Source organism: Centropristis striata, chromosome 9 (assembly GCF_030273125.1).
Source record: "Centropristis striata isolate RG_2023a ecotype Rhode Island chromosome 9, C.striata_1.0, whole genome shotgun sequence".
Taxonomy (NCBI): domain Eukaryota; kingdom Metazoa; phylum Chordata; class Actinopteri; order Perciformes; family Serranidae; genus Centropristis; species Centropristis striata.
In genome coordinates, this window is record NC_081525.1 from 18,028,417 (window position 1) to 18,045,325 (window position 16,909).

The 16,909-nt window shown below is 40.0% G+C and overlaps 1 protein-coding gene across 6 annotated transcripts in view; it reads right to left on the reverse strand.

The window, feature by feature from the left end:
- The window catches only part of LOC131977138 (cyclin-dependent kinase-like 5), a 54,278-nt gene that overhangs the window by 4,459 nt on the left and 32,910 nt on the right, over window positions 1–16,909 (reverse strand). For 3 of the 6 annotated variants that reach the window (XM_059340332.1, XM_059340334.1, XM_059340331.1), the window contains exons 4-18: window positions 15,939–15,984; window positions 15,464–15,600; window positions 15,242–15,362; window positions 14,485–14,544; window positions 12,711–12,801; window positions 12,397–12,586; window positions 9,392–9,472; window positions 8,377–8,543; window positions 6,086–7,130; window positions 5,542–5,643; window positions 4,980–5,085; window positions 3,756–3,867; window positions 3,403–3,508; window positions 3,052–3,174; window positions 6–167 (exon numbers count right to left, since the gene is read on the reverse strand). In XM_059340332.1, coding sequence (XP_059196315.1) covers window positions 6–167; window positions 3,052–3,174; window positions 3,403–3,508; window positions 3,756–3,867; window positions 4,980–5,085; window positions 5,542–5,643; window positions 6,086–7,130; window positions 8,377–8,543; window positions 9,392–9,472; window positions 12,397–12,586; window positions 12,711–12,801; window positions 14,485–14,544; window positions 15,242–15,362; window positions 15,464–15,600; window positions 15,939–15,984 — 2,649 coding nt within the window. The remainder of the gene's footprint in view (window positions 1–5; window positions 168–3,051; window positions 3,175–3,402; window positions 3,509–3,755; window positions 3,868–4,979; window positions 5,086–5,541; window positions 5,644–6,085; window positions 7,131–8,376; window positions 8,544–9,391; window positions 9,473–12,396; window positions 12,587–12,710; window positions 12,802–14,484; window positions 14,545–15,241; window positions 15,363–15,463; window positions 15,601–15,938; window positions 15,985–16,909) is intronic. The other 3 variants (XM_059340335.1, XM_059340336.1, XM_059340337.1) reach the window with 3 other exon arrangements.

Here is a 16,909-nt window from a genome sequence, read left to right on the forward strand (position 1 = left end):
CTTACTGGAGAGTGTGAATCAGACAGTTTCTCAGGTGGCCAGTCCTTGTCCCTGTCTCGGTCTTGGTCCCGGTCTCTGCTCTTGTCGCGGGTCCTGTGGCGGCTGCTCTGATGACTTGAGGACCTGGAGGACTTCTGGATGACTGTTTCCACCCCATCATTAGGAACCTTTCACACATTGCATGAGGATGTCATTTAACCTGTGCAAACTTACTATTTCAAACAAATGACTATGGTGGTCCACACTATGTAAAGGACAAAAAGAGACACAGAATGTGTTTAAAATGTCTTTTGAAGGGGACATATTATGCTAATTTTCAGGCTCATACTTGTATTTTGGGTTTCAACTACAACATGTTTACATGTTTTATTATGAGAAACACTTCCGTAGTACAAACACATAATAGTGCTTATTTAAATCAATATGTCTGATAAAACTGTGAAGTTCACTAATACACAAATCCAGAGTTATTTTCCTTTCTCTGTTAATGTGAATTAGCCTGTGACTGAGGTTGGGGGTTGGGGTTAGGAGGCAGGGTTAAAGGAAACACAAGTTCACTTTTTTTTGCTGCATGTGCCACTAGGCCACTTTCATAGGAATGAACAGGGCACCAATTACAATGCTGTATCCATTTTTTTCATGCATCCATGGTCTCTGCACTATCACTCCTTATGGCTCGTTTAAAGGCTGTTTCTAAATACGAATCAAAATCTAAATTTTTTTTTACAATATGGAAAAGGGTTTTTTCAAGAGTCCTATTAAAACCTCCAAATGTGCGTAAAAAACACATTTGTGCGTGTCATGTTGTCCTTTACATGTGTTCATTTACATAGTAATTGTTGGCAATAGGCCTTGTTTGGTCTTAAGTGCAGTGAATTCATAAAACTTAAAAGAACATAACATGCCGGTGCCTGAAACCCTAAGCATTCACTGATCTGAGGAAGAGAAGAGACGACTCCTCTTGTTTATGATTGATAAAGTTTTGGAATTACTTTTAATACAACCCCATGGCATATCTGAAACCTTAGTATTTTCAAATGATCTACTCTCTCTGCAGCAAACACTATTTTTCAGCAACTCTGAGTCTGACTGCCTGATTCCTCCTGGCCAGATTGCATTTATTTGTGCTCTGTCATCAGCGCTAACCCCCTCTCAGCAGCTGAACAGACTGTCACATATAAATAGAAATGTGAGGGGAAGAAAGAGTTTCAAACACCTGTTTCATGCTGAACCATTACTGCCACTGGCAGTCAGTGTAACATGTCAAAATGTTGTTGCGTTTAGATTTATTTTGGTTCCTCCTCCCTCCTGATCTGTGCTGTATAATCAGGTCATAGGTTAAGGTACACTTTGAGAAGTTGATCAAATGTGTGTGATGTTGGTAGTAGTAAAGCTTCACGTGATTGTAACCAGGCAAACAGACTCCTAAAATCTCATGAGCTTAACCAAAGCCAGAGCGCTCTCGCTCATCCTCAGCTCATAACCAGAGACATGCTGTTAGGGCTGTGTGTAAAATCAGTGGCGACTGATCAGAATCAAATGTTCTGAACACAACGACCAGCCAGATCCATTCATTTAACTGGAGAAGCAACTTCTACGTCTGTAAAATGAGGCCAATGCAGAAGTGCCTTTAACCTGGATTCTTTCTAATGACACGCAGGCGGCGAGTCTACTAGCTGCAAAAAGAAGTTTGATTGTGTAGAAGTCTGTGAGAAAATCACCCTTCTTCTTGCTTGATTTATCACCTCAGTAAACATTTTTCTGAGGAGTTAATGGTCTCAATCGCTAGTTCCAAGTATGTTAGTTATGTTCCCATTTAGAATAAAAATAGATGACTAAGAAGGATATGCTATAAAGTGGCTTATGATTGACTAGTTTCTACCACGGTGACCTGTCAATCAGGATAGACCCGTAGCAATGTTTATGCATGGCACTGTACGTTTCTTTCACAGTGTATTTCAAGTTCATGAAAGGTAAGTGTTGCATTTTTCAGTCGCCTAAAAATTTATTTTTCAATGTTATGTTGCACTAACAAACACTGCAAGGAGTTGACTGTTTTTCCGATCAGTACATCTTGTTTAAAGCATGTTTTACAGTAGCCAAAATTAGCCTTCCGCTGAATATCAGTTATTGTGAATTCTTCTTTTACATGTCTAAGAACAGCCCTGTGTTTAGAAAAACCTCTTTTACTAAATAAATAATCAAATATCAACAACGTGAACAATCATAACAGCGGCTTTATTGACTCATTTTTAATACTGATGAAGACTTACGTAAGGGGTGGGAATAATTAATCGTTGATCGATTAATGGTAATTAAGAATTTGGACGTTCACATAGAATTTTTAATTGATCTGTGTATCTTTTTATTTTGATGACTGCGTATCAGTACTCACTGAACTGAAACACGGCCGAGCGTTCAGTTCTGCGGCCGTATGTCAATAAGCCAATGAGCTGAGAATTAAGCTGGATAAAGCTACAGTTTGCAAACTGAAAGTTGCAATAACTATTATGAAACACACAGAAATACAAGAGTATTAATTTGAGCAAAACTAACTTCATGCCTCTTCGGGGGTTAAAATATAAAATATTGAACTCCTTGATGTTATCTTTACAGTATTATCTCAGTTGAGTTAGTTTTACGATCGACAGGAAGTCTCTTTTCGTCCTTTCAGAATACAAGCGTCCGCTATCAAAACAGGCTTTTGCATAGTACTGTATATATATCTTTCATTTTGCCCATGTATGCACGCAGGAAAAAAAAAGATTAATTAATCGTTAACATTATAGGTAATTGACTTGGCAGGTTTCTTCCAAATACCCATCCCTAATTTATGTACTAAAACTGTACCCGCACTCATGGATCTGACTGGTTTGTGTTGATAGCTCATTATTAGTGAATGCATTTTCATCATTCTTATAAAATGATTAAAGGAAACCACTGGAAACAAGCTTAAAATGAATCGGTGATGCATTCTTGATTACTGTGGTTAATGCATGCGACATCAGAGGGAGTTAGGAGGTGAGTAGGAGAGTGTAAAACAGCATGTACCATGGGAGAGGACACTACAGGGAGGACTCTCACAGAGGAACTATGCTTTTTGTTATTCTTTGGGCTAAACAGAGGGAAAAGACATTTCTTGATGACAGGAGGCCTTCCCTCAGGGACTTGCATCTGTAATACAGAGGCACATGACGGGTGGCACAGGGAAACATGATGCACAATGTGACAACAAGAAGAAATGATTATACATGTCTGTCATAAAGCCAAAGCATTAAACATTTGATAAGCAGAGGAGGAGATACAATATGTGGACAGACAGCTTCACAAACAAGGTAATGACATCAAAGGACATATGCATGAAATCTGTACATCCTCAAAAGTTCTTGACATACAAGTTACCATTTGTGATTTTTTCTTTTTCTTCTTTATTGCTCTGAAGAAACCCTGCTTCTCCTTTTCTTTGGATGGCTCAGAGGAGTTCAGCACTACAGTATCTGGGCCAGTCCTGAAAATAAAACAAAGGCTACTGAGCGTGACGTCCAAACTAAAAATGTACCATATGTTTCAACTCCCAATGAGACCTGGCGATTTCATGTGACCAGACTGGAATTTAATCTGCCATAAAATTGTTTCACAGAGCAATGACAATGAACAAATGTGTGTTTTTTGACAAGGTGACCTCAGTTAGAGGATATATTCTTTGGTAAACAAAAATAAAACAATGTTCTGTTGTGGTTGGAAGAGATAATTACCAGGGGTCAAATGCTGGCTGGCGTTTGGAGTGGTTGGTCATACTGCTGCCGTCAGGGCCCCGGCTCTGACCCCTGCTGTCATGGAAGGAGTTGTCTGGCCGGGGAGAAGGGACTGTTCAACAAACAACAAAATAGTTCATTCACTTTCTGATGCACGGGGTAAAATAAACAAATATCGTTTCTTGTTTGTCAGTCCATACTAGGGTTGCAATATTCAGAGAATAACAGGAATAAAAGGTGTTATTTGCTCAGGCTGTATTTACCATTTCACAGTCAGATAGAAACAAAACTTTTACCTCATTATGAGCAGAAATAATCAATGAATTTGACAGATAAATCCACAGTGTGAAATTTGTGTTAGGAAATTAGAAATTTGAACAATATGGGCTGTGTGCATACTTAGAGTTTAAAGTGAAGGACTGATTTATGAAACAAATCAGTTTTAGAATATTTTAGCATATATTCACTCCACTTATGTAATGAAAATCCTTTGTCTCAAACAGTGCAGTAGTGTTGGCTGCACATGATGAGAGACTGTGCTGCTGAATGCAGTGCATAGTTAAAATTCAATTAATTGGGCATACTTTTAATTAAGTTGCGCTATAAGACACTGTATTGCTTTTTGATGTGTATTTCCCCCCTAACTATTTTCACTATTAAAATAAATGTTTTTAAATTAAAATTGTGAAAAAAAATTCTGGAGAAGGACTGCCCAAGCAGCAACTTCTAGGTCTGTAAAATGAGGCCAATGCAGAAGTGCCTTCAAACCTGGATTATTTCTAATAAGCAGGTGGCGATTCCAAGGGCTGCAAAAAGAAGTTTGATTGTCTATGAGAAAATTACCCTTCTTCTTGCTCGATTTATCACCTCAGTAAACATAGTTACAATTCAATTAATTGGGCATACTTTTAACCAAATTGCGAAAAGACCCAGTATTGCTTTTTGGTGTGTATTCCCCCACTAACTAAATTCACTTTTAAAAGGAATGTTTTTTAATTAAATTTGTGAAAATATCTCAAATTTTACTTCTCATGGAAAGTTAACAAGGTTTAAAATATTTTTTTAAATCTAAAATTTCAATGTTTGTATCAGAAATATATATATGCTCAAAAATATAGAATAGGTCGGAGTATAGTACAGTATATGAAGGATGAAAATCTCAATTGACATCTTGATCTCCACATTGCAGTAAAAGAAAGACACAGCCAGTCTGACTAAACCAACCTCTGTAGAAGCTGCCCACCCTCCTCGGCATGGATTCACTGTAGATGTTGCGGTTCTCTTTGGAAGAGCCGCCATCTTCTGTTTGCTGGTCATGATATAAGCCAACCTGATTCACAACAGAAGACCTTGTCACATGAAAACAAAAGGCCAACTGCTTTGCATGCCTCTCTATCTGAGCTGATATTTTTATTTACCTGACAAGGGAGAAAAAAGGAGGAGGCGTATTGATTTACAAGTGGTCATTATAATAAAACAACATCTGTAGAGGCTATAAATGTAATTTCAGAATCAAACTGAAATGTGCTCGGATGACAAGCTTGACTGTGCAATCATAAGTAGTCACATTAAAGGGAAGCAAAGCACACCGAGAAAATGAAGAGGCATCTGATGTGCAGAGACAGAGATAGAGAAAGAGAAAGAGAGAGACAGAGAGAGAGAGAAAGAGAGAGAGAGAGAGAGAGAGAGAGAGAGAGCAGTTCATGACAGCAGTATCCACCCACATCCGCACTCTCGGAAGACTGGATGTGGGTGGGGAATGGTGGGTGCAGGCAGAATGTCGGACCTCGCTTTTTTGCCGCTGTGTGTGAAAAGATGCTGTGTTGTCCCTTGTGGAGTCCCTTATTGGGGGTCTGCTGTGGGTGACCTCAGTGGGTGCCTGTTCGCTCTGTTAATGGAGACATGATGAAGCATGAAGTGAGCTCAGCATTGCAGCACACATACAAATACACACATGCACAAACTATATATACTATACGGGTATATACAGTATATATAAATATACAGGTTACATGATTCACTGTATATCCTAACAGGAAAGCCACACTCTTAACACCTGCAATGTTCATACGTTGCTTCAGTACCAGTTATGTTAATCCTGCCATTCCTACAAACCTGGTGAACTGATTACAAGATCTGTCTGAAAACCTAAACACAGATCATGATATTTTCAGACGCCACCAGAATAAAACCTGGCTGCTTTGTTGTAGAAACTGAGACTGAGGCACAGTTATCCAACACAACCTGGTGTAGGCATTTGATATGATTAGATCATGTAGGCTTAGGCTTTCCTTAAAGTTGGGGAGGTTTAATGTGGGCTGGTGACTGACCCTGCTCATGTCTTCCTCTCTGGAAGAGCCCCCAGAGTGGCGAGGCAGCGTGCGGTGCTGCAGCTGTGGAGACAGGAGCTGGAGGCTGCTGGCTCTGGTGGGCATGCCCTGGCCCACCACCAGCCCCTCCTCCGCTCCATGTGTCCTCTGGTGGTCCCTTCGTACGTACATGGAGTGGCGGTGCGGCCGCTGCTGGGAGGAGAAGGGGCTGGTGTATCCCTGACCGTAAGACACAGGGTCATGTGGAGCGGACAGAGAGTGAGCATGGCTCCTTTCAACGCCACTTTCCCCAGGGTCCAGGGCATCTGGCGACTTGGCCTCCTCTGAGACCTTGTGGCGGGTGGAGGAGCGCCTGTAGGACGAGTCCAAGGTGTTGCTCTCTCTCTCTGAGCGCATGCTTCCTCTGCCAGCTGTGCCGGGTCCCAGTCTGTCCACTCGACGGGGTGCTGGGCTACTCGGAGCCGTGAGGTCAAGGCAGCTCGAGGGAAAATAGCGAGATGTCGGTTCATCAGCATAAAGATGCACATCGTTTAAGTTCCCCACTGACTTGGCATCACTAAGCGTGCCATAACTCTTGGACAAGTTAAGGTAGGCGAACTTGGAGGAGGATGGTGTGGAGCTGTGGGACTCCATGTAGCTGTGTCGACTGTGTTTGTCCCCCGATTGAAGCGTGTTGGTCTTCCCCTCCACAAAAGAATGGCGGTTCTGCTGTGAGCGAAAGTTGGATTTGAGGTACTTGGCTCCCGGGCCGTCGGACGCCTTGGAGCCCAGGTTCATCTCAAAGTCGCCCTTGCTCTTGGCTTCGCCAGGGCTGAGCAGATGAGGCAGGTTGCTGCTGGCCAGGTCCATGTTGCACGAGGTGGAGTGGTTGAAGATCTGTGGCTGGTAGTTCTTGGGATGCAGGGTGGGACTGAGGTTGATCGCTGCAGGCATGTTGCCGTTGAGAAAGCCATCGTTGTTGGGGTGGAGGTCTTCGTGCCGGGGCAAACTAGAGCACTCTCTGCTGCTGGAGCGGTGGCTTCCTGAGCTCTTTCCCCCATGGCTCCTGAGCAAGAGCAGAGAGAAAGGACCTACATCACCTTACTGTACATGACACTTTACATTTCATACAATCAATTAGAGTCTATTGGGAATGATAAGTGATCATATTCAGTTTGTAGATATTAACCGCACTTTATCAGATTCAGAAGTAGTCACATGTGGGGTTGCACAGGGATCAATCTCAGGACCACTACTACTATTACCCTGATCTTAGTAAATTATATCAAATCTGCAGTTGATTGTGAGCTCTTTTTGTATGCTGAGGATTCAGCTTTGTTAGTTGGTTTGAGGTAGTCCCATCGATGCACTCTGAAGCGGAAAGTTGTCAAAATTCCATGGAGTTGTTGTTTAGTGGCTGTGCGGTTTAGCTTTTCGAGGCTAATGCTAATGCCAAACAAGCATGTTGAAAGAAGATGCAACTCTGGTAACGAGTGTCTGCTATAGTTTAAGCACACATGCTTTCAACAAAATCAACACAAATGTGATTAGCTGAGCTTTGGTGGTGGCAGCAACTGGACAAATAAAGTTGGAAATCATCCCCAGGACATTGTTCCAGCTCAGCAGCTGCAATCCATCATAGAGAGCCGGTATGCAGATTATTTTAAATAAAACCAGTCAAACGGAAGTCCTTGATATGTTCAACACATCTAATGTTGGTCTGATTGAAATAGTGTCCTCTAATGAAGCTGTTTGCTGCGTGTTTTGTCTAGTCAGTTGTTTTGACAGATGGAGCGCTGCAATTTTAATAAAGTCATTATTTTGTTATTTGGTTTATCATTTAATTAACTTGGTGTTTACTTTATCAGTTCCTTAAACTCATAATTTACACACATGGGTCATGTCAGTGGCTAAAACTGTTTTATAATGGAGAAACGTAATTGCATAAATTATTAATAATTAATCAATGCTTAACGCTGACGACTATTGATTAAAAAAAATTGCTTAAAATTTGCATCCCTAGTTTCATTTTATGTTTCTGCATGTCCATTTTGGATCGAATCTCTGAATTTTTGGATGTGTTTGTTTTTTGTGAATAATTGTGTGTTATTTACAGGCTGCTTCATGACAAAATAAAACGAAACAGAAAATATCTGAATCCTTGAACAAAGGATATACTGCTACAGATAATGCAGATAATGGTCCTCAGGGGGTTGTTGACTGAAAAGAACCGGTCACATTTGCATAAGAAAAAAAAACCTTGACTTCAAGGTGCATCTGAACAACATGCTTCAACTAGCCATAGTGCTCACCTGCTGGGGGTGGTGTTGTCTCCATGGTGAGGTTTTCTCTTGGAGGAGCGTACAGGTGTAGGTGTGGGTGGGCCAGGTCGCTCCACGAGCCTCAGGGTCTGGAAGGCGTGGTGGTTCAGGCTCTGCTCTGTGAGAAAGCGCTCCGTCGGGTTCAGCAGTAGCAGGTTCTAACGCAAAAAACACAAAGGGGGAGCCTGTGAGTCCTGTAGACACCGTGAGCAGCCAGACCTCACAAACAAAGTCAAACACTCATGCTATTATGAGTCATCGCCATTATCATAAAAGTCAGGCTACTGCTACATTTAATTGTGTCTTACAGTCACCAAACAAGCCAAACAATGATGTGGAATATGATTTGTGACATTTGCTTTCTTTCTTACTCTTTAATAACCTGTCTTCATACACTAATGAAAGCTGAATTCTGTATGAATGCACTCAAAATAAAACCTGTGAACTCAAGATAGTTTGTGAACTCTGACTTTTTGTACTACTTTTCTCTTTCTCAGGACAACAGAACAAAGAGACAGAAAAATACTCTTTGCAAAGCACACAAAGTTGAAATAGCAATTAGCAAACATTTTCAAATCAATGCCTAAACTCGACTCAAGAACATTTGATTAGTGATGAGAGCGATGCCTGTCCTTGCTGAAGTCAATCCTCGGATGACATTATGTTAGCAGTGAGTCACTATCTGCTGGGAAAAGCGCAAGTGCACAAGCACAGCCCACATTCTTGACATGGAGCTCCTGTTTACAGTGCAGGCACAGCAATAACAGCAGTGCTGGAACCAGGATATGAGCTGAGAGATGCCGAAGCAGTGAAGAGGCATCATGCAGTCACGACGTAAACATGATGATAATGATGCAATTATCAGATGTCAAGATGGTGAAAATTCTATTTTTTATCGCTACAGAGGATCTTTTCACGATAACGTCTTAGCAGGACTAAACTGATAAATGGTAGAAACAAAAACATCCTTGCAGCACAGCAGCTTTGCCAAAACTGTGATCCCTACCTTTAGCAAGTCCAGCAGGGCTCCGCCAATGATTCCCAGGTATCTTCGCTCCAAGGTTTGGGGGTGGTTCACAGCAGGGAACTATAACAAGAAATTGTGGATAATAGTACAGCCAAAAAAAGCAGCCACAACAAATGTCCAAGTGATAAATGATCATATAATCACTTCTTTGTAAAAAAAAAAAGAAGACTGGCAATATCTGCCACCTGTGCTTTGTGTGTAGAGTAGTAGAATATGTGTAATCACGTAGTCTTCACTGTTGGTGAACTTTACTATTAATAAGGGGATAGTAAGCGATATTCAAAAGGGAAAGGGGGAGTATCAATTCTAACACATTTTCATTAATAATCAGCAGGTTGAAATGGTTTTATGTCTTGAGGTTCATAAAAATGGTTTAATGTTATAGTTATTACCTGTTATATTGGTCCCTTTTTCAGGTCTATCACTTATGTTCAGGCTTTTATTTATTAAAGGGGACCTATTATGCTCATTTTCAGGTTAATTTTCAGTCTGCTCTGATTTGCCGCATTATACGGGTCTTCTGCAATTGTGCTCTTGCCATATTGTCAGTCATTGCAACCAGAGAAGGACTCTAACAGAGTATAGCAGCTTTTTCCACTGTGAAAAATCACCAAAGCTTCTAGACCAAAAACTAAAAGTAACAACATCGGCAAACATAGTTTTTGGGGGTGTGAATCAGCAGAGGCCCCACGATACGGTTTCATCCTGATACTCGAGTCACGATACGATATTATTGCGTTTTTAAGCATTTTGCGATAAGGTGAGTATTGAGATACGATATATTGCAATTTAACTGTTTAAGTGCATTTTGTGTCCACAAAATTAAATTAAATCAAGAATTGTTTTGTCAAATAAGAAAAAAATCTATTTTCTGTCTATTCATCTCACTTCAGTCTTTTTATTTCTCCACAATGAGTCAAACCCACAGATTGACCAACAAAGTATTCAGTCAAACTGAACTGAACTGATATTAAACATGTATGGACAACAACAACTGCAGCATTTTAGCAAACTTTCCTCAACTTTAAGCTTCACTGCTCTGAATTTTTTTGAATGAAACTTTGCTTTATTTCGACAACCTTCTGACACGATATCCTGACGCACAACGGCAAAAATACAGACCGCCGAAACGCTAAATATTGATACTTGGCGGCCATGAATCGATATAATATTGCTATGCAAAATAACGCGATACTATGCTGTATCAATTTTTTCCCCCCACCTCTACAAGATTACAGGTTTGTAGCTACATGTAGCAGTTTGTGAAATTGATGTGAAATGTGAAATTTTTAGGTTTTTGCTTACTTTTACATATGCTTACCTCATTATGAAATAAAATGGCCACATTTAATATGAACACCTGACATTGTAACATAATATCCTTGACAGAATATAAGGATAACCAAACACGTTTCAAATGATTGATTATATTGACTAAATTGTTTTATTTAATGGAGTGGCTAGGTGGGCTGCTCAGCTCTATTAATGGCATTTCTGTTTATTTACATGTTAGCGTCACTACTGTTGTGGCAGTATTATATGGTCTACAGTGGTTTTATCTCTTTCATTATTTGTCACTATGCATAAGCGTGTGTGTTCACTGGTGTGTCAAAGAAAAAGGATGGGTTAAATGCAGAGGTTTAATTTCCCCATTGTGGGACTAATAAGGGAATCTAAATTGTGATCTTACTTAATCAAATCTAATCTAAGTCAGCATGGAACAGCATGTGAAACACTTTATAAATGCCCATATCACGACTATGACCACTTTCTCTTTTAAATTTTCTTTCTTCTGATGTAACCTTGCACACGCTGCTTCTCCTGAAATTACATTTTGTAATCACTGACTCACAAGAACCCTGTTGCATGAGCTTTCTTTCAAATTCAATCTTCCTATGTCAAACCTTTCATTTTGATAGAATTTTTCTTCTGACTTGTGTGAATTTGCGGTTTGCCATGACCGTCCAGAAGCTGTTCTTTTTACATCACACATTTCCAAGTGTTACAGAAAGCACACCGTAGGTGGCTGATGTGATAAAACAACAATCAAACGTCCTGTGTTCACTCACAAGTGTTGTGTGGTTTCTTGCTGGTCTGATGCATTAATATTTCAATAAAACAGTTTTTATTGTCCTTCGTTCTCTTGGTTTTCTCTGCTGTTATTAAGAGAATTTGACTATAAGATGGTGGCCTAAATGTGAATGTCCACTGATCAGTGAAGCTTGCTTGCTGGGTGAAGCTCTCTACTTTTAATTTAAATGACAACAGGCATAGAAAGATTGTGGAGTTTTTTTTTCCTCCAGTGAGTGCAACAATAGCAGGCACTAGATGTTTAGTCAACAAGCATCCCTGTCCAACATGTTCCTGTCTTACTGTAAGAGCATTTTACTGTAGAAAAACAATACACACGTATATATGCGCTGGAATTTAAGCACCAAATTTTCCTACACCCATTAACCAATTCTATTAGTCTAATATATATATATATATATATATATATTTATAATTGTCCAAAATTATAAAAAATGCAGCACAAGCAGGGTCCTCATTAGTGGGTATTCACTGTCAGGTATTCACAGAGGAGCATTTTGCAAACTAATAATTATATCCTGAGGCGTAGGCAGGGAGGGAAAGAGAAGGATGACCCAGGTCTGTTGTACCACCAGCCTGCCACAGAAGACTTATCACAGCCTCCCTTCACAGAGCATACAGGATACATGATACACGATGAGTCATTGTGATCCAATCAGTCACGGCACAGCAAACTCAGCCAGGAGAAGAAGGAAAAAAAAACAAGCAGAGTGCAAAGACATAGCAGTGAGAGAAAATAAAAAGGGAAAAGGAAAAAGAGGATGCAAAAAGAGACAGTAAACAAGAGAGAAGATGGAGGGAAGGAAAAGAGCGGTAATAAGAGCAATGTGGAGGGGAGGGGTCAGCAGAGTGAATAGTAGTGAGGGTAGGGATAAACAGTTGTCTGGCATTACCCGCAGCCCATGGAAGCGAGGGTTGTTATAGAAGAGCTTCATCTGTTCCGGTGGCAGGGGTCCCAACACTTTCTGGATGGTAAAGAGCTGGTCGATCTCACTCTCTCCAGGGAACAGAGGCTGCCCGTCACTCAGCTCTCCTAAGATGCAGCCCACTGACCACATGTCCACTGCCTTCCCGTAAGGAGCCCTGGGACCACACATTTAAGGGGTTGGTGATGAAAGCCAGGAATAAGAATAGCTACTAAAAAAGATATGTCAGTGTAGTGACTGAGCTCTTGGACAAGGCTAAAAAAAATAAATAGCAGATGTACCCAAGTAGGAGCTCTGGAGAGCGGTACCATCTAGTGGCCACATACTCGGTGTAATTGGCATCAGTCCCCTCAGAGAGATTACGTGCAAAGCCTGGCAAGAGAAGAAAGAGGAAGCAATATAGTATAATGAGGAGCTTTATGATATGCTCTACATGCTGAGACACCTAAAAATTGATTTGAGCAGAGCATCTCTCCGGACACTCATTAGGATTCTGAGGTGTAAGTTATAAAGGAGTTGAGGTAGGGGGAAGCTACACTAATATAGGAGAGATTATGAGCCCTCTTGGGACACATTGCACTGGAAAAAATATTCATATTAATGCTGTATATTATTTAATCCATCACAAAGATTTTAACTTGTTAATTAGGGGCAGAAACAGAACTAGTTTCCATAATGCTGAAGCATGACTATAAATTTTACAAACAGAGAAAACTGTCATAATCCGTTTGACAGAAATAGATAATCCTTTGGGGGATACAGGCTTATTTGTCTTTTTCAATTGCTAAGAGTTAGATGAGAATTTCAACTCTCATTTCTGTTTGTCGTCTGGCTGTAGCTAGACTGTTAGCTTTGCTAGCATAACATAGAAAGCAGTAGCTCACAGCGTACCTAGCTCTCTCCAATGCTAAAAAAAAAGCCCCTCTAAAAAGCATTATAGATTTCTAACCTTTGAAGCTAACCTTGATATGATGTGTCCCCCCGTTTCCAGCCTTTATGCTAAGCTAAGCTAACTAGCTACTGGCCAGCCTTAAATTCACAGTTAAAATGTCTTTCAATGTGCAGGGTATTTGTATAGAGTTCTATAAATAGACAGATTGAGACCCGAGCCAAAGATTCTCTGCTGCATTGAAATTTGACAGATAGCTTTTGGCCAGAAAACTACTTGGTTAGGTTTAGGAAAAGATCATGTTTTGTGTAAAAATAAGTAACCTACGTTACCTTTGTGACGTAAGGTAAGTGTGTTACGTAGCTAATGGTATGCCTGTAAGTTAAAATAAGTCCGAAGAGAGCCAGGCTAGCGGTTTCCCAAAGCTTTCATTCTAAAGCTAGCTAAGTTAACCATCTCTTGGTTATAGCCTTATATCTAGACATGAGTGGGCTATCTATCACTTAGCAAGAAAGAAAATAAGCACACTTCCCAAAATGTCAAACTCTTCCTTTAAAAATATCAAAAAAAATTACACTAGTAGTAAAACTGAAGTCCTATGGTAACATGAATGACAAATCTGCCCACGGTGAGAAGACAAAGCAAAACCTGTTCAGGAACATTTTCTGTTTTATTGCAGTTTCTGAAATACACTGATGCAATACTTTTTTTGCAAAACATCTAATGTAAATGTAAACCTTGGCAGCAGAGTCTGTTTGGCCTAAGACTGTCCTCACAATGCCTTTGGCTGACACAGAGCAAACAGCAGGTCTTCAGTCTCTCACTCCAGATTGCCTTCATGATGTTGGCTATGCCATGTTTTCCGTTTCCCCCCCGTTTTGTTGTGGCGCTACCAGATTGAATCAACGCACGATTAGCCTCTTGTTTTCCAACACGTTTCATTAATTGACATGAGGGAAGTGTGCACAGCAGCAGCCTGAGAACCAGGAGAGAAGGCTGCACACAACGCTTTAGATAACCGGATGAAACCTGCCTGCTGCCCTCCTGAAGCACTGGTTCCAGCCAAATATAGTCTCCGTTGAAAATACTCCTTTTACATCACAGCTTTGACTGCTTGGCCACCTTTCCTACAGCTCGTACAGTGTGTGTTTGATAGAGGTGCTCACCAAAGTCACATAACTTGAGGACGTCATCAGAGCTGATGAGAAGGTTTTCTGGCTTTATGTCTGAGAAGGAAGAACACAGATGGGGAGTAAGGCAACACATAAGCTGGTGAGGGGCAGCAACGTTACATCATCACAATCACCACTCCTGCTGCCACATGTTCATCTGTCTCACTGAAGAGATTCATTTCTTACAGTATATTTGCAAATCATAGCTAAACAAAGAATTCGAGAAATCTAATTCTATAAGGGAAAAATTACATTTTGTTAAGACAAACCATAACTTATACATCAAATCCTGGATGATACTCTCATGTGTGTCCCTGGGTATACCACAGGCCATTTGGATGCCTGCTCCGTTGCATTCAGCATGCCAAAAGCTCACATGGGCCATCTGGTTTCCCGCTCTGCTGCCACTGATTCGCCCAATAGCTCACATATTGTGAACAATAGATGGTCGGTAACAACACATCAGAAACCTATGAAGCTACTGTTCTATCAAAAAAGAAATAGGTAGACAGATACATTTATAATATTTTACACTGAAAATCTACAGTAATGGTGGCAATTTCTCAAAATATAAGCACAGATGGTGCTCAATGATGGTGCAGTGATAAATACTGCACTGTGGACCTGTATGAGCCTCTTTTAGCTCCGAATCCAACAAACTACTTTTCTCTGAAACACTTAAACTGTCTCCCTCTCAGTGTGTCCTAATAAAGTAAAGAAAAAAGTGGGATTTTACAAGAAGGTATTTTACCTCGATGAACTATGTCATGCTTATGGCACCAGTGAATTGCTCTGATTAACTGGTAGATGTAGCTGCGTGCTTTGTCAGTGGGTACACCGTTGGGTAACTCCTCAAGCAGCTCGAGCATGTTCTAAAAGAGGAACAAACCAGATAAATCAAATTAGCCGATAAGATTGATGATCCAGATCAGTGTAGGCCTAATAAAAGGTACATTCTGTAGAAGAAGCTTACCTTCTCCACATACTCAAAGACAAGATATAGCTTTCCTCTTCGGCGGAAAGCCTCTTTAAGCTCAACAATATTCTCCTGCTTGAGAGTGCGGAGCATCTTAAGTTCCCGTAGCGTTGTTTCTTTAACCTCCTCATTTTCTGCATGGAAGTACGACAGAAGGGAAATCAGGATCACATTGGGCTTACATGTGGGATGGAAATTCTAAATTAAAAAGACAGTTTGCAGAATCAAACCATTAAATTATAGCCATTTGGATTAAATGTTTAGGAATAATTGGTCAACACTGAGCAGTTTTTGCTCTCTCTCTATACAAAGTGGGGATTTTAGATAATTTATTCTTTCGTCAGGACAGAGTTCGACATCTTCATTCTTCACTGAATTGTCGAATTAAGATACGAGTCTGTGGCTTGGGAATAATGAGGATGGAATGCATCCCGACAGGAATAGGTCTGATGAGGACTGGTTGTTGGCTTACCTTCACTGTCCTTGAATTTCTTAATGGCCACAATTTCATTGGTGTCCTGCAATAAAAACACAGAGTAAAAAGTGAGAAATCAATCCTGCACAACAGCAGAGATCAAAACACATACTCTAGATATAAAAGGCTCATTCTTAGCTAATGAGAACACAACACGTCTTAGTTTCAGGTGACTGAAACACTAATGAAAACATAATTCAAAATATTATATTTCTGCCAATAGAATATATGGCTGGGCGATAGGGACCAAAAGTCATATCCCAATGTATTTAGGCTGAATATCGATATGCGATATATATCCCAATATTTTTATCGCAAAGTGAGAGCAAATGTTCAGTCAAAGTCAAAGCCAAATATGACATGTCACAAGTAGTTTTATTGAAACTGTTTATTTAAGTGAACATAAATACTGTATAACATGAGGAGTACCTTTTAAAAAAAATCAAAGCTCCATAAAGTGCACATTTAAATACATATTTAATATCTTAAATAAAATAGCCTATGAAATAAAATAGGCCAATCTTTTTCTGAAATAAATATATTTATATGAGAAAAGAATAATGAACATTAAAAAATAACTAAATATGACAAACCCTAATAAGGGCAGCATTTATATATTAAAAAAGAAAAAAAATTGAACTATATCAATATATGTGGTATGGTCTAATTTCATATGGTCTAATTCCATATCACATTTAAAAATATATCGATATATCTTTTATATCGATATATTGCCAAGCCCTAATAGAACCCCGTATATCCTACACATTGCTCCGAAAAATCGAAAAAATCATGAATTGATGATCAAAATAATCGTTAGTTGCAGCCCTTGTTGAACAGTCAAATCCCGTCACATAGCACCCAATGAGAAGGGTTGCAAGCAGGCTTAGCCTCAAATGAAGGGGGTCACAAGCATTAAAAATGTATGAGTAATCAGTATCACTTTTTAGCTGAGTGATTCGCTGCTG